Genomic DNA, 17,581 nt, shown 5'->3' with positions numbered 1-17,581 from the left:
TAGAAGCTTCCCGCGCCCAGGATTGCCATAGAGGAAGTTGCCTTCCAGGTCGACGCTACGGAAATCGTTGAAGGAACTTATCCATTCAAGGATATCCATTCAAGGATTCCGGAATGCGTTAGGAAGGGGATGATCGGACCGGGATCTGACCATTGACGAAATAGAGCGCCTGAAGGCTTTTCCCATGCGTTATTTTATTAGACGCATGATTTACCTAAAATGAGCGGGAACTCCCTGGGCCTCCGTCGGGAACAATATCACGCGAGGAGGGGACGAACCCTACGAGAGTAAGAAGTTGCGAAAGAGGAGGGAAAGAAACTACGCTATGAATCCACTTATGAGATCGATTTTAAGAAGAGACTGCCGCGTCTCGCATCCCCGAGTCCTCAATGATTTTCTTGACGTCGATGTAGACTCTCGAGCCCCTGAAGAATGTCGGAACTACGTTTTTAAAAGCATTTCGAGCCACTCCGGACCGAATGTCGGGCATGATATTCAGTAGGGTGGTGATATTTTTCCATTCTTCCAATGAGTCGCAAATCACTTTGACAGCCAGACCGGGGTCGATTTCGCTGAGAGACTCCGAGGAAAGTTTTTTGGCAGCAAGCACTTCGTCCCGGAATCTATGATCGAAGGCTTTCGCGGTTATGGCTTCGATTTCTTTCGGGCCATATTGACAGTCCACCTTGTTGAGTTGTACGGTGGCGAGGTGCAAATCGAAGAACTGTCCTGAACTCACGCCTTCCTTACCAAAGGTTGTTGTCTTCGACACCTCGGGCCGTATGCAGTTCCGGCCCTTCCGCTGCGTGGACTGACGCAACCAGTCATCCCAAAAGACCGCGGGCCACTTGGCTAGAAGTTCTCTGACGATCGCCGATGTCGTCATCCAACCCAATCCAGGAAAAAATTCGGAGCGCCACAGTCGACATGGGTCCGACGCGTCAATGCTCTCCGTTTTTCCATTATCGTTGTATCCGGACACGCAGAGGAGGGTTTTATCTTTCTCCATCAGCTCACTCAAGGCCGAAAAATAGGAAAAGAGATCCTTTGAAACGTTCAGGTCGTCCTCTAAAATTATGAGACTCCTTGATTCCTTGTGTCGGACATTCACCATCTGATCGAGCGCCCAGCGGTAATGACGGCTCAAGCGGTGGTAGCCCTCGATATTGAAGGACGCATGCCCGTGGGTGAGCTTGCTCTGATCCGGCTGTTCGATGTAGCTGACGTTGAATTTCTTGGCAATCGCTTCGGTGGGCTCGTGCTCGCAATCCAAAGAGACCGTTATGGGGAATTGACGCTGATCCACGATGGCCACCACTTGTCGAAGAACCGTCTCCAAAGCACGAGAGCGATTACATGCAAGGATGAGCACCGGAATGACGTTTCCAACTCGACTTCTCGGCGAGTTCTCGATCGAGTTCGGATCTCCTGCACCACCCGCCAGAATCCGAAAATCATCTCCCTGGATGATAAAGTAGACCGCGAGTGACATGTAGCCGACGAGAGCACAAATGAGGATAGCTTTTATAATTCGGGGCTTCATCACACCGAACCGAATTTCTTGATGTTCGGAAATTCGCGAGCATGCACCTTCGTCCGCCGCGCTATAGTCGCGTCATTGTCGATAGCTGTCGACGCTCCTAGATCGAATTTCTGGAGCGTTTCCCGTCAGTCTGTACCGGAGCTCGCCTCGAGGAAATCAGGCACCATAACTGATTCCATTTTGATGCCTCCTTGGAAAACGAACACAAAAAAACTTCCTCGTTGGCGACAACAAGAAAATCACCCCTCCTAATAATCACAAAGTTGGAGAGAGATCGCGCACAAATATCCGTTTTGGAAAGTTTCTGGCGCTACAGCTGACAGAGCGCCCACATCTGCTCATCTTGACTCAACGGATAGATTCACCGGCAGTAACGTTCACACATGTCCTTCCGCAGGAAGAGTTCAACGGAGTCAACGTGGACGTCGACAGCAACATGTAGCGCACTCAATATTCTCTTCCTAAAGCCGACTGATTTCGGGAGCAACGATTTGCTCCTAGATCGGAGGTCGTGACTGAAAAATGAAACGTTGCCGCCACGGTGGACCGGGCGGCTACGGGCCACAATCTCTTCGAACGCTCTCCACCGGGATGCAACTTTTGCGTTGTGTGGCATCTGATTCCAGCGGATGATCATTGGGCTGATTCGCATGGTGACGAGCAGCAGCTCGCCTCTGCCGTGTCAGCTGCTCGAACTCATTACGATAGATTATCGAATCCGGAGTCAACATCCAGAAGTTACGCTCGCCAGTCGCCATATGTTGTCCGGACTCGCTTCTCGCTGCACCGATACGAGAGCGCGAGCGGGTGGGGCACTATGCTCGCTGCTGTGGACATGGGCTCGTTTCCATCGGATCTAGCGGATGAGTTCTGCAGAGGATGCGGCATCTCTGATTGTCAGCGGATGATTATCGGTGCCCCGGAAGCTCTCCGGAGGTTAGCTGCCGTAGTCGCACTCCCGCACACGCTCGTGGTAGCTACCACGAACGACTGCTATAGGCAAGACAAGCGAGCGAATCGCAGCGGAGATCAAAGTGGCATCAGAATGCTTTCCTGCAAGCCTGCTCCGACAGAGATTGCCCCGATCGGGGCCGAAGATGCCGAGCAACCCGGGATTCGAAGAATTCCAGGGATTCAGGGATTCGAAAAATGCAAAGCGCCTTCCAATTCTTCCGGGAGTCGTATGTATGTAGTCCCGACATGCTTTGCTCATCACAAGTACGAAAGCTGACTCTCGCTCGCTCTCGAAAAGGGGCCTCTCAGTATACATATACAAACGTAGGTATAGGAATCGCGACTCTGGGCACGCAGGGAAGTACAAGAGGACAACTTCCGTGGCCTAAGAATGACGCGTCAAATAGAGCAGAGGTCAAGTATAGGGGAACTGAAGGAAGCTAGAGGGCACAGCTGAAGGGCTCGGGTGCCCTGCCCGGGTAATAGGAAGGACGCTGATGTCTTCCGACTGTTTTCGGGATGCAAGCGCGTGCTGGAGAGACTCCGATGATTATTACCATTGTTGACAAACGGCGCAGCAATTCCTGACTTCCTTGTGAATAGTGGACGTGGTAGTTAATAGCGAAGTCAATTCTCGAGCACAGTCCTTTCGAAATATTGAGGAACTCCATATCGATTTTTAGACGCTCATAATTCATATTCATATTGAGATCTCGCGAAATTATTCGGGGAAAATCTGTTTTTCGCCGAATGTTGGGAATATCTTCCCATGTCGGATGCGGGATCGGCGAGAGGCTCGACCGTCTGACTGGCCGAGCGGCCTGAGCGACTCAATTTCTAGGCGCAGGCTTGCTAGCCGTTTCGATGCCGTCAAGCGACATTTTTCCGGAGCAAAGGGCGAGAATCGACCCGACGGCTGTTATGAAAAGCCCATGCGTCCACTTTACCTTGCTCGAGGGTGAGGGAGAATATGGTGGAAGGCTAGAAGGATTTTCTGGTTCTCTCAACACGGACGACCGGTCTCCTCGAAGCTCGAGCTTCTATCAACAACTGGACTGCCATTTCGGATACCCTCTCAATTCGATCGGCCAGAGCTCGCAAACTCCCTGAATGGCGAATCTGTGGATACCGGTCGGAACCGATGAGATGACCTTGGAGCTTCACCTTCCCGCTGGATCCACACGGTACAAGTGTTGGTCCCTCAAGTTCCCTTCTGGGTATCATCATTGTTCAGATCGAGTGTCATGTATGTACTGCCGAGGAATGGGACGCAAATGAAGTCGTTGCGAATGAATGTGGGACACAGAAAGCGATTATTTGATCTCACATGCGACCGCCTCGACCGAGAGACGAGGCTCCGGCAACCAGACTGGTGTCGAGTAGTTTTTCGACGATTACTCCCAATCAGCAACCCGATACTCCTACGCTTATGCATTAGGAGTAAATCGGCTTGGCGCATGTGTACATCCCAAGAGAGCTCTCTTTTCACCTACTCGGCTCAATCTGCTGTCCGGAGAATTCTCAGCGAGGAAAAGGCTCAGGAAACAAGATAAGATGCAATCGCATGAAGCTCAGCTTCCATGCATTCCATCCCTTGATGAGAGAAATGATTCCCGATTGGCCCCAGAATCGTGCAGACGCTCGAGCACAACTGCGGAAGGGCGCGTGCAGGGACCATCCGGAGGAGAAATATCCATCGCAAAGGATACCCGCGGCAACATTCTAAGCGAGTGAGCATCCTTGAGGAGATCCGACTTCGCGGGAGGCGGCGAGAGACATTTCAATGGGGCTCTTCGATTATAGCTCACAACACCAATTTATCGCCAGAACAGCACACTTCGCCGTCCCGAGAGAGCTGCGAGGAAATTCTCGGATGCTCGAACGACGGACGTTCTTGTAACTCGATATCGATGCGAGGAAGCTTTATTCTTCACGCTAATGGATATAACGCCTCCACCGCGAGATCACAGCCTCGACGGCATACATCTGATCGAATCGCGGGCTCCATCGGCTCAAATTATCCTCGTCTTCCACAAGCTCCGACGTTAAGGAGAACAGTCCCACGAATGACCGCTACGTCGCCGGCCGTTCTTGCCCCGGATCCGATGATGAAATCTCCGGCGTCGTCGCTCGAGTAGAAGTCAGAAGGAGAATATAAGTCGGCGGCGCCGCCGCCTTCAAAATTTATACCTCCGATTCTCTCGTGTCTGGCCTCTTGAATAATCTCCGTCTGCTTCACTCGAGGAATCGACTCTCCAAGTGACGGACAGCCGCTCCAGATGTGGAGCCAGCAATCTCGGCTCTTCAGTCGAACGCCTCGGCGGCCAGAAAAATCGATTCGAATGAGGAGAGTGAGGAGCATCGAGGGGAGATGTAAGGCGTTTGTCAGTCTCGTCTGTCTAGTAAGCCCGACGTAATCAGGTTAGTTTTCTGGCCACTAGGGGACCGTAGCTAAATGTGCTGCTCGGTGTTCTCGTCGATATTCTCGGCCATGAGACGGTATCCCCCTCACTCTCTCCCTGTCGATGCACGCTCCACGTCGGTCGACAGACTCCAATGATATTCGAGTACGTGTATGAGTCGTGCTGAGCAAGCCCTATCTCAAATATGGATCGGGAGAAATAGCAGAAACGATCCTGAGCGCCTAACGAGACTGCGTTTTCTCTCCGCCGTTTTCTTGTCAGAACAAAGAGATTTATTTAGCGGAATTACGAGACTCATCGATGATACCTAATAATAATATGTACCTAGTTGAGCGTGATTGGCAAGCCCCTGTGGGGGGGGGGGTGCGGGGAACCTCCGTCTCGTACGGCCATCGATACGCCAGCAAGGAGGAAAAGCAGCAAGTCAGTCGTTAAGGTAGATAATCACTCGGTCCAGAGCGCAACGCAGAGCCAACCAGCGGGAACGGAGAGCTAGTTTACGACACACGTCGAAACGCAGAAGCTTCTTGCCTCTCAGCAGTGAGCCAATTGAAATTCCACAGCGCCAGCCTTCGCTTCGACCAGACTGTCCGTCTATCCGACGGATGGACGGACGGGCCCTCCCACCGACAGTAACCGAGCGAAGGAACGTGGGGATTTCGCTCGAACAACAATCGGAAAAGGCTCGTAGGATAGCAGACTTCCTTACTTGAGTCTGTCTTTGGAACTCGGAGGGTCAGAAGCAATCGACGCAAACTGATCAGGGGAAACTGGAACACGTCATTGGGTGATCGAAGTTTTTAATTATTGGAATACAATCCCGTTGGTTACGATCTCGGGCTATACCTCCTCTATGCCCAGGCCGGACGTGGGTACGTCGTGCCCACGTACCCACGTTCGAGTCTTCATTCGTAAACCTCACTTTTATCCTCGAAGAGAAACTTCTGTGCCTCTCCAGGCAGAGTGGAGGAATTCTCCTCTTGGGACCTCATGAGACCTCGTTCCTCGTCCCTACCATCTTTATTATTTGTTTCTATCGATCTGCGAGTACACCGCTTGTTGATAAACCGACAGAGTTCTGTCGATACGTCGATACCGAGAACAGAGGACCTCGTAGACTTCCCACAGAGAGTAACCGCCGGCTGAACGACAATGAGGAAGTTTCAGCGAGCTACCAGCAAGCGTGAATTCATTCGAATAGAAATCCGCTGTGTTTGACGAGATGTATGAGGGGAATAGTATATCCAGAGGCGGGAACAGGAGTTTTCGAGGAGTTCACTCCGGGAGGAAGGTCGACAGAAAGGTATGCGGTGCCCTGCAACAAGTCGACGCAGATGGTACAGCAGATGGAGGAACATGAGGCGCTACAAAACCCATAAAAGCCGCAAAAGCGTCGGTCAGAGTCGCGCATTGTGCGACCGATGCTCGAGGATACCCGGACCCTGGAAGAAAGAAAGAAGCGCAGCACCAGCAACGCATTCGACGAACTGCAGCCACCGAATACCAATGAGGGAATAGATCATGAATCGACTCTTAATCCGGCAGAATCGCCGGAAACCACCGAGTGTCACCGAGCCGTTTCAAAAAGCCGACTGGGTCCTCGAACTATCTCCAAGGATTACATCTCGTTCGGCAGGGCCAACTTCTCCGCCGAGGGCATCGCCCCAACAAGTTTCCTGCTCCGATTCTCTGCTCAGAGCCGGTCGGGAATAATCCTATGAGTTTCCGATCGTCCATACCAGGTCCCTGTTTGAGGAACGTCATTCGACGTAGGCTCCCGAACAGGGAGATATCTCAGGGGGTCGAGATCGAGGAATATTTGCCACGGAATCGCCTTGCTCGCTGCGACAAGCAAAATCGATCAAGAGCCTGATCATTCGACGGAGTCTCGGGATAATTTCAAGCCATTGTTCGCGACCGCCAGGAACCATTCGTCCGGAAAACCGAACGGATGAAACTCGTTGCAGCACTAGTTTTTTCTCTCGTTCATGTCCAACGGCGGAAATTCTCGGTTCGATGGAATTTTAATTGTTTCTGCGTCCCTCGAGCTTTCCGGCATAACGAGCCCTCTCTTGAGCGCGAATCCGCTAGCGGTGTACTCCGTGGCTCGTGGTGGTCGGAATAGAATCACTACCACTTGTTATCCATGCGATCGGGAAGAGAAAAAATCTGCCTCGGGATTTCTGCCAGTCCAAAGAATGTCTCTCGCTCGAAGGACGTTTCCCGGCGGATACATACATCGGAATATTACTCGGTGTGCTCTGCGCCAGGCTATTGAGCTCTAGTTCCTTTAGAAGCGAGGAGAATGAGCCTGAAGATTACAACAATTGAAAGGGTTCGGGGACAACGAACGCACGTTGACCACCATAAAAGATGGTCATGGTGAGCGGAGTTTCGAGCGACACAAGATTCGCTCACTGTCGATCTGGCTCACTCTTTCGCCAGATCTGACCAGAGTGCTCTGCACGTGCTTAGGTAAGGAAGCGCACCGAGCGAGTGGCAGCACCACCGGTTCAAGGGTTCTTGAAGAATGAGACGAAACGAGCGCTTCACAAACAACTCCTTCCGATCACAAATGGGAACTGTTTGTTTAGTATTAGAAGATGGTCTCTCGATCGATGATACTTGGCAGTAGCAGCACTGTTCGGAGTAGAACTATCGCTCCGAGTCACTGTCCTTGGGGCTTTACTATCTTTGGAACATCTGGCGCCATTCGTGAGAACATCCAGCGCTTCGTGGCCGCCCTCTTTGCGGTTTTCGTCGTCGACGACGATGCTGTTGTCGTTACGTGGACGCCTACTCCAGAAGGAAAGAACGCTCTCATCTGATCGTCTCCGGGCGAATAGAAGCGAATCTCGCGAACGAACCACTGCGTGAACTAACTCACTCACACGCGCGCACACTCACTCACGCACACGAACGCGCTCAGACCGGTGTTCAAGCCTGGCAGGCTGGCTGGTTGCTTGCTTGCTCGGTTGGCCAGCGTAAGCCCTTACTCGTGGCTGCTCTTCCAGCAGGGTCTAGGCACCAGCGATAGGACAGCTGTCCCAGGCCTGAACTCCAGTCTGAGTTTCATCTCGAGCTCTTGAGAAATCTATCCACGTCTGATCCGAACGGAAAACATCCGCTGGAAGTCCGATGACTGTTCAGTTGGCAGCCTACCTGTCTGCCGGCCGGTTGGCTGACTGACTGACTGGCGGACCTTACCGAATAACTGGCTTCAGTGTAAAGCGTGTCTGGGCATAAATGGAACAGTGTGTGTCCATCAAATGTTTTTGGGCTCAACTCGCGGCCCAGAGCCGCCGCGGTCGCTGGTGGTGCTAGAGCCGACGGTGATGTTGCGACTTCGATGACGGGTGCAGGAGTTCCTCGCTGTGTAATTTCTACCAGGATAACGGTTTATCACAACGACACTGTGCGTCTACCGGGAACGTCGACGATTCATCACGTTGGTACGTAGCCGGTTACCTGGTGGTCCATTCGCTCACCGCTTGGGTAGTTGTCTCGCGAGCGCGGTCAGACCACGAGTCACACCCTCGGAGGCACATACCATGGTATTTAACTCACACAATACTCGGAATCAATTGAGCAGCTGTGATTCTCCTCAGCGACTGTGAGCGGAACGCAGAGACCGACCAATCGACCTGAACGGAGTTCGGTCTTTCCCGCGGCGATATCGAGCGAGGAAGTTCGGTCGAATCCGGTAGAAACGATCGACGACCACCACGACGTTTACGAACTTTGATTATTCGGCGCGCCAGCCGAGCAACGGCTCGTATTACGCTATCCGCTCGCCGCAGATAGCGTGGGTCGTATGGGGAATTAATCGAGATTGAATTTTCTTGGACTCTCTGGCTGGGCTGTGGGTGAGTCTCTTTGCCTATCGGGCCGACACATACGTCTCATATTAGAGAAAAAGTGTGTCAAATTGTAGCATCTGAGCAGGGTGAACTCTGCCTTCGGAATTCCTGCGAGCTCGAGAAGAAAACCTAGCCCTGCTGGTATGACTGCTCAGCGTGCGCATCTGCTACTCAGGGAAGCTGTAAACGATTCTCCGACTGTTTATAACGACGAGTTATACTGACCTTTTTTTCCGATTCCTGGAACTATCATGAGTCTATATCCGAAGCTCTCGAACGTCCTTGCTCCGAACCAGGTTGAGTTGACGGACCTCGTCTGAGTATTTTTGAGTGAGAATCGGCGCGAAATCTATCCTCTAGACTTTCAAAAATAGCTACCTTCGCGATGCACCATCTTCTGAATAATCTATCGCGAATTATGCCATTCCGCGACGGGGAAACGAAATGCCTTATCGTGGATCGGATGAACTCGCGTGAGACCCCGGCTCATGCCGATGCGATCTAATTCCAATCATCTGATCAATCACCGGCTGGAGAGCTATTGATGGAATGGCGGCTAGAGATCTATCGAGTTCTAGGAACGAATAGCGTCATACCGTGAAAACGATTTGAACATTCGGCCACGGAATAGCGCGAAAATTCTTCTCGAGAACAGAGATACCTGCTGGACAGAATTTGGTCGAGACAGACGCTGTACTACAAATTGTGCGTCTCATTCTGCTTCCAGCATACGGCTTCATTCGACGCAGTCTTCCCCTCCACAAAGCCGTTTGTACCATCAGCGGTTCCCGCAGTACAAACAGACCAAGTCGTCCCCGGTTGGGGATTGCTGAACTAGCTCGACGTCGCCGCCTCGATGTCTTTCACGTTCTGCAAACTGTGCTCCCGAGGGATGTCCCTACCGGCCCGCCGCGAAAAAAGACACAAGATGTTAGATCAAGCTAGCGGGGAGGACGGTCTGTCACGGGAACGTTTCCTCCTCCCCGACGAGAGTCGATGCTCCAGCGAGGAAAGTTCGGCTCGACGCGCTGTTCCTCGTTCCATCACAGAGGTCCGTGCTGATCCCCCATGTGGACGTATTGAAGCCTGTGGAGGAGCTTTTTCGGGAGGGAAGACCCGGGGAAATTTTCAATGGATGAAATAAATCGCTCCCGGATGAGGAAACGAAGGTTCGATTTCTGGGAATTTGATGAATTTTGAGGATCAGCAATGAGAACGTATTCTCCTCATTCATGAATGGAGACTGGACTCCGATTTGGGTCCCATCGAACTCTAGGAAACAAGACCGCTGGTTCTGATCGCGGCCGGCTCTGAGTGTACGAGAGGGGCAAGCGATAATCCCGGCTCCGTTCTTCCGTGGATTCTTCTAGAATCGATGACTGCGGCAATGCTTCCCTCAAGAGCGCCCAGGAGCAGGTCTTTTGAACCTGGGGTTTACAGGCTCGGGTTGCCAGAGTACCGCTCGCTGTGAGGAGCAACAACAAAGCCCGCTCGCGAGCGCGCCCGGTCTCCGCAAGAATGGAGCCGCGTTCCCCTCATCGTGTCCAAAGGATTCCCTGAACGACTTCCAGGAACACGTGAGGAATCCGTATATGTCGTAAGGACTCCCCCTCCCCCGAGCATCAATATGCGGTGAGCCTGCGAGCGGGCATCCTAATCTAATGAGCGTTCTTCATTACCCGAGGGTATCCATTGTTAGTTTCGCTCCGGGTACGATATTATTACGGCCGCTCCGGAACTCGTGCGCGAACCCTCAAAAGCGATAACCGAAGTCGTTCCTCGAATGGGGAGATGTTACTTCGAGCCCAAGAAAAAATTGTGAAGCGCTTCGTTCGACGGGCTCCGGTCCAGAAACTTCCTGCTCATTTTCCCATTGCATCGGAGTGAGTGGTGTTCGCCACTGTCTCTGACAGGCTCTCCCTCTCTCTGTTGTATGCAGCCGACTCTCCTCACTCAGAATTCCTCTTTTTGACCGAGTGGTTATCTGCGAGAACATCGACCTCTCGGGAATGCGACCTATTGAGTCCCAAGCTGGGAATAATATAATCGAGAGATTCCATTCACTTGCTCCCTTCGAAGTTTTGTGGTATCGGCTTGCTTAGTTCCAACTTCCGAGCGCAGCGGGTAGAGATATACACATACCACCACCTCTCGAGCCCTGATATAAACATCATATGTGATCATTGAACATTGTTGGTAATGCCCTGTGAAGCGGTCTGTGCCTCCGCGATTCCCGAAGATGGATAATAATGATTCATGCTATTCGATTCTTTCCAGGAAACGGATGCTGTCCCTTGATGCACTGCGGGGTGGTCCACAAGGGCGCGGCGTGTGCAATGGCCGAAGGAGGTATCCGAGGAGAAGCTGGAGCCGGCGGCGCGGCTACCGCCAACAGAAACCTGGATAAGTCTCTCGAGAAGTCCCTTCAACGGATGCTCGACCCGGTAGCCCTACTCGAAGACGACGACGTCTCTCTGGAACGTCTGGTCCACACCTTCGTTGCTCAAGACAAGGTATGAAACAAGCACGCGCGAAAGAAAGCAAGGAAAGCCGACCGAGCGCTTCGCTATGCGAATTCGGTTTGAAGGAAGAGGCTGAACAAGCTTTATCGACCGAAAGGTCTATCTACCCAAGCAACAAACCCTGTGGGCGTTCGAAGAGAACAACCGAAGGACAGACGACGGGCCGGCTAAGCCGCTCTTTGTCGCCGCCACTGCCGCCTGCATGTCGCTTTGTGAACTCTCGATGAGTTTGAGTGCGAACACCTTCGGAAGCGTGCCGACGCGCTCGATTTCTGATCGGACGGCTCACGTTGTCCGATTAGCCAACCTCTGAACTCGTGAATCGGTTCCACGCCTCCAGCTATGTGACACGGTTTGGAAACCGTGGCCGAAACTGTTGGTTCTGCACCCAAACACCGTCGTGGTGGTGGCCGCTGTTGGCATCGTTGACATCCTGCTCTTCCGGGGATCTCTGGGTGCCACCGCTCACGTTTTCATCATCCTGACCCTAATGGATTCTCTGTTACTCATCCAGATCTCACGTGGGGATGACGGAAAGCGACCGTTGGGCTGTCCGCCCCACCAAGGTTCCAGCACGAGAGAACCCCTCATCAAAACCAACCCCGAACAGAAGAAAGTCTACCAACTCCGAGCACCCAAACAGATTAATCTGCACTTCCAGTCCAGCTATGGCCAGACCTCTTAGTGAGTACCACGGAATTTCCGGTCGTTCCGAGCTGCGAATAGGTCGTCAGTAATACAAAACTCGGAGCCCTTCAGTAGATTCTATGAATTCGTTGCATCGACGTATAATCTGTCAAAATCGATCGAACTCTGACGACGAGCTGAAAACTTGGGTGAATGAATGAACTCCTCGAGAGTTCGCTCATGTTGTCATGGTATTTTCTCGAATGGCACCGAGGATGCTGGTTTCCACGGGGGAGGAACCACGACGGAAGACTGGCTTCATCTTCGCGTGAATAACAGGCGCTGGGAACTGGCGAGAGAATGTCTCGGGTGCGGTTCGGCAATACTACGGGAAATTTGAAAGTCACTCTACAAAAAGTGTCAAAGTTGATCCTGGTTGCGTAAGAAAGTTCATTCCACGCGTCTCTTGAGGAAGACCACCGTCGCTCTCAGGGCATGATATAAACTTGGTGGTAAGGCTTATGCAAAGACGGATATATCGAATAAGGTACGTGTGGACGCGCCCACAGGACTCGAGCGAGATATTCCGGGTGCGGTTCACAACACCATAAGAACTTTGAACATCGGCTAGACAAAAGGTGTCAAAGTAGAAAAGCGTTGCGCAACACAATTCTTTCATCTGCCGAACTTGAGCTGGACGCTTCTCTGAGAGCATTATATAAACGCTTTTAAAAGGGTTATGTAAGGAGAGGGATGCGGAACACGACGACGACAGCCTCCGAGAGCTTGGGGAGTCGGAACTTTTCAGCACCGAATCCTTTCGACCCCTATGGAAGGAGTTTGAATGCAGACTTCTCATTGAGAATTTACAGATGCTCGGTTGATAGAAATTATAATTATGATTATAATGATGATAGTGATAGTCTGGTCGCCGGATGCATCCAAGAGCCCCATCGAGAGGCCCCGGATGCAGAATATCAAACGGCCTATTGATTCTACTTTCAAGAGAGAAAGAACGTCTCGGGCGCCTGCGTTGAGGATCCGCTCAAGAAGTCTTCACTCCGCCTTCTAGAGTAAAGCACCAGATCATATCCTCACGAAGAGGATGTGCCCAATCCATTACGCCACCGGGCGTCCCGGGTGTTCCGGAATCCTTTTTCTGACAGTCGATAAAACACACTGCAACAAGCTGATCCAGATCATGACGCGCGAGCGACGTAGATGCGCTTGCTGTTAGGACAAAGTCGTAGGTTTTTATTCTGGCATCCGGTGGCGCCTGATATCCACGGACGGCTTTCAGCAACAAGAAGTCGTCGGCTAGACCCAGGCATCAGTTTAGCGGACGTTTACTCCTGGTGTTAGTGGAGTTGAATTGTTTGTAATTGTCGAGAAATTGGCCAAAGGCGGACGGATGACGTAAACCCACCCGTGGACAATGCAAGGTCAAGTCACGCGACAGATCCGTTGTCGGAGCTGCAATGCGCCACCCGTCTACCGGCTTTCTCGCTGGAAATCCAATTTTCCTCACAGAATTCTGTGGACGAGCACTTGGCCGCCTCCAGTGGCTTCTATTCTTCACGAAAAAGCATCTACTCGACGGAAAACATAAAATATGGTCATTCTTGAGCGACCTACCGATCGGAAATGGGGGACGCAGGGATCAGCGAATGTTTTTTTATCCGCCGCATGTTCCTACCTGGGCGCGGACCCCGAGCTCATCTACAACATGGATATATTCGAATCATCAGATTCTACTCCGGCTGATGCGTAGGGAATGTACCGCGGGGGTCCGACGAGCGGTCCCTCTTCGGGAAGCGAATAATTGAACGTTCCGCTTGCTTCCTAGCTCACCACCTCCGAGGAAACCTCTTCCGATCCTGCAGATGGCCCAGGCCGCTGCTCAAGAATCACAAAGTCCAGCTCGGGTTTCGGTCAAGGATCGGAAACACATATTCGAGCAAAAATGTCGCGAAGTCGAGGAGAGCCATCGCCGCAAGAAGGAAGGTGAGATCGATACGGGGGATACATGGTGTCCCGAGGTGGTTGGAAAAAGGGCCGAACTTGGAGAGCCCGATCGACATTTATTTGCGAGCAAGGAAGTACGAGCTTTTTCGCCCAGGCACGCTCCGGGAACAGCGCCGATCGAAGGAGATGCTCAAGGGATCGGTCGCGGATCGGATTCTTCTGTTCGAGAAAATGCCGGAACAGATCGACGAGCCTAGATCGCCAAAATCACCTCCGAAAGAGATACTGGTGGGTTTCGCTCACACGAAATCGTTTTCCCGCGCCAGACGGCTCTTGAGCTCGATGAACGTGCGAAAACATGATATTGCAAGAGTCTCGCAGGACGTGACGCTATCGGGAGCGTTCCGGAAGGGAAATAATTGAAATTTGCCCGCACGCAGGTACCTCAAGACGCTTCTCACGTTTCACCCCCCGTACCGGGAAAGGATCATTGTGAGACGCTTCGACGCGCGATCCAGTCGAAATGCATTACACGTCAAATTCCAGTATTCTATCACCCTGAAGGAAAGCCCTGTGACACGCGAGAAGTTGATCTTGTGATGAAGAAAATTGTACATGCTTACCAAATCGTCGGCGACGCCTATTGTTCGGCGAGCAAGTTCTCCCTGGTGGTCAAAGCCTGCGATCTACCTCTTTACTGGAAAACCGCGCTCTTTATAGCGGCTGGCGGTACGGCGGTCGACCGGGGTCTCCATCAGCAGACGTTCCTCAATTACTGGAAATCGTAAGCACCTGGGAACAGTCATTCATGTGAGCGACGCGACCAGTTGTGACCTTGATCGTCCTCCTTGGGCCCGCCGGCTGGTCTTCCGCTAAGATCCGAATTCCGCCGCTTTGAATCCGATACCGATGTGCGAAACTGTTCGCTCGAATCCCGTATATCCCACGGAAGATCGCTCGCGCCTGATTGATTTCTCTTTCCAGGATTATGTTGACCGGTCGGGACGAAGTTTCATGGCTCGTCAAAATACTCTCCAACGGACAGCGGAATTATCTCGTACCCGACGATTTCAAGCCGATTGTGAGTGGAGTTTCGCTCGAGCAGAATCACCCGTATCAGTATCGGCTCGAGGAGGCGTTCGTCGCCCGAGCTCGGGGAGCGATCAATGATGTCCCGCCCGCCCGTCAGACGTCTCGCTAAACAGACGAAGCGACGTATTGGCATATTCTTCTTCGTTTGGATATTTTCGTTCGATACTGCGATTCGACTCACGTCCGTTTCCGTTCCTTGCAGGTATTGGATGTGATCGCCAATCATCCTGGTCTGCATTTCTTGCGCGAAGCACCTGAGTTCCACTCGAGGTAATTCGGCCGGAGCGCCTCGCTCCTGCCCGGGCTAGAGAAACAGTCTGGAACACCCCTGAATATTGAACGCGCCTTGCGAATCAAAGCGGATCGTCTTGCGATATACATATGTTCATTCTATCGTTTCGTAACCGCTTCCTGCCGGAGTCGGAGACATCGAAAATTTACTTCCCCGCGGTTCTCGTCCTCGCTGTTGATGTTGACAGGGCGCTCTCGTCTGAACTCTGACCGAGGGGGGGAGAGGGAGGGGCGGAGGGAAAAATGCCAAGTTCGGTCGAACAGGCTTCGCGATTACGCTTCCCCGCAAGGATCATGGATACCGGATCCGATTTTTTTAAGCATAGAAGTCTCTTTTGTATTCAAGGTACGTTACGACTGTGATAGCCCGAATCTATTATGACATAAGTGCCACTTGGTCCAACAAGCTGTACGGGGACGAGCTCCGCCGCAGCAACCTACTTCAGACGATACGTATGCTGGAAGTTGAGGACGACATAAACAAGGTATGACACGCGAAAACGCCAGCGAGGGAACAGCGCGCATAGCTGGGATGGTCTGGTTTTCTACATCGCGAAGGCGACTGAACTCAAATACGGTTCATGTACGCGTTGTACGTACACGAGACAAAGCTCGACATATTGGCGAACTGATTAAAAAAACGGAACGCAAAAAAAGCCTGGTATTATTCTCATTCATTGTAGAGCGCTCGAGGGGAGACAATGAGGAGCAACCAAATCGTGCGCCTCCTAAAGGGTTCATGCCTTTTGTTCCGCGCATAATGAGTTGAGCATAATTTCCGCAGATCACCGACTACTTCTCGTACGAGCACTTCTACGTCGTCTACTGCAAGTTTTGGGAACTGGACGAGGATCACGACTTGTGGATCGACAGGAATGACATGGCCAAGCACAATAACGCCGCGTTGTCCACGCGAATCATCGAGAGGATATTCACTCCAGGCGTCGTGATATCCACTCCTGAGAGTAAGGGTAGGATGGCTTATGAAGATTTCGTGCATTTCCTTCTGGCTGAGGAGAACAAGAAACACCCCAGAGCTATCGAATACTGGTTTAGGTGAGTTGCCGAGCCATCCACAATCTACGACAAGCCTTCCATCGACGCTCGAAAGATTAAAGTTTTTCCCCGAAATCCTAATTTTGCGAATTTCGCTCAATACGTGGACCCAAGAGGGTCTCGAATCTCCGTTAACTTCCTGTACCGGAGTCGCTGTTGAAGTCTTGGCTCCGCGAGCGAGAACATCCCACGTTCCTTATCAATTAATTGCTGTCGTCGCAAGTTCTCTCTATACAGCACAATCTCTTTTGTAATCGATGTTTCTGTCCGCCGAGAAATATTCCTCTGCATTGTACCGTATCGATACCGGCGACGGCGGCCAGTATCGGCGCCGTCCCATGGGCCGGGGAGCTAAAAACGGCGGCGAGTCCGACCGCCCAAAACATCGTCTAGTCATCCGTTTATTTCTTATGAATGCTCTTTCTATCCCGCGTGCCCCCTTGGGAAAAACAGATGCATGGACCTCGACGGAGACGGCCGTCTCTCGCTCTATGAGCTGGAATTTTTCTATGAGGAGCAAACTCAGCGGATGGAGTGCCTAGGACTTCAAGCTATGCCATTCATCGACGCTCTCTGTCAGATGATAGACATGATCAAGCCCAAACACGATAAATTCTTGACTCTGGGAGACCTCAAGAGAGCCAAGGCGGTGAGAATATTCAACACCTCGGCGGACGTCGTCTGGCACAATTTATCTCATTCAAGGCTCGAGACCTTCCTTCCCTGATATGCCGCGATCTAATATTCCTTTCTGTCTATCCATACGTGTAGGTCGGGGTCTTCTTCGACACATTCTTCAACCTCGAGAAATATCTTGAGCACGAACAAACCGACCCGTTCAGTTCCGGACCGATGGTGAGTTCCGATTGTTTCAGCTGATTGTGTGCATTTCCAGGTGGAGCGTGCAATTTTCTGAGACGGGCTCTCTTCCGGGGAGGCCACGTTTAGAGGCGGGCTCAAAGACCTCGGACCCTGAAATCATTCTCCATGCCAGAAATGAGAGCTTCACAGTTCTTTGAAGATATCCAGCTCGGGCCGAGCGATGCCGATAGAGCTTCCCTTCTGCTATCTTCCATTCGCTTCTCGTTCCAGGACGGCAAAGCTGCGTGGAACCAGTACGCCAAAGAGCAATACGAGATGCTGATCTCCGAGGAGTGAAGTCGTTCTCATAGAGAAGCAATCCAGGATCATGAGATCAGTCAAAGTGGTCAAGCCGCCCAATCCATCGACGATGTAAATATCGGCTTC

At 51.9% G+C, this 17,581-nt stretch overlaps 2 protein-coding genes across 2 annotated transcripts; one reads left to right on the top strand and one right to left on the bottom strand.

The window, feature by feature from the left end:
* Positions 1 to 176: 176 nt before the first annotated feature.
* Positions 177 to 1,543, bottom strand: LOC100898582 (alpha-1,3-mannosyl-glycoprotein 2-beta-N-acetylglucosaminyltransferase-like). The gene has a single exon (XM_003737164.1). The coding sequence runs from the start codon at positions 1,541 to 1,543 to the stop codon at positions 350 to 352; it is 1,194 nt and encodes a 397-aa protein (XP_003737212.1). The 3' UTR covers positions 177 to 349.
* A 6,726-nt stretch (positions 1,544 to 8,269) lies between these two features.
* On the top strand, positions 8,270 to 17,491 carry LOC100898442 (serine/threonine-protein phosphatase 2A regulatory subunit B'' subunit delta). The gene is made up of 13 exons (XM_029113195.1): positions 8,270 to 8,372; positions 11,058 to 11,293; positions 11,817 to 11,986; positions 13,776 to 13,933; positions 14,049 to 14,182; positions 14,335 to 14,678; positions 14,879 to 14,975; positions 15,189 to 15,256; positions 15,624 to 15,762; positions 16,062 to 16,333; positions 16,787 to 16,982; positions 17,105 to 17,188; positions 17,426 to 17,491. The coding sequence occupies exons 1-13, from the start codon at positions 8,270 to 8,272 to the stop codon at positions 17,489 to 17,491; spliced, it is 2,067 nt and encodes a 688-aa protein (XP_028969028.1).
* Positions 17,492 to 17,581: the final 90 nt, after the last annotated feature.

Source organism: Galendromus occidentalis, unplaced genomic scaffold (genome assembly GCF_000255335.2).
Source record: "Galendromus occidentalis unplaced genomic scaffold, Mocc_1.1 scf7180000075399, whole genome shotgun sequence".
NCBI classification, from domain to species: Eukaryota; Metazoa; Arthropoda; class Arachnida; order Mesostigmata; family Phytoseiidae; genus Galendromus; species Galendromus occidentalis.
This window is presented reverse-complemented; position numbering and strand designations above follow the sequence as displayed.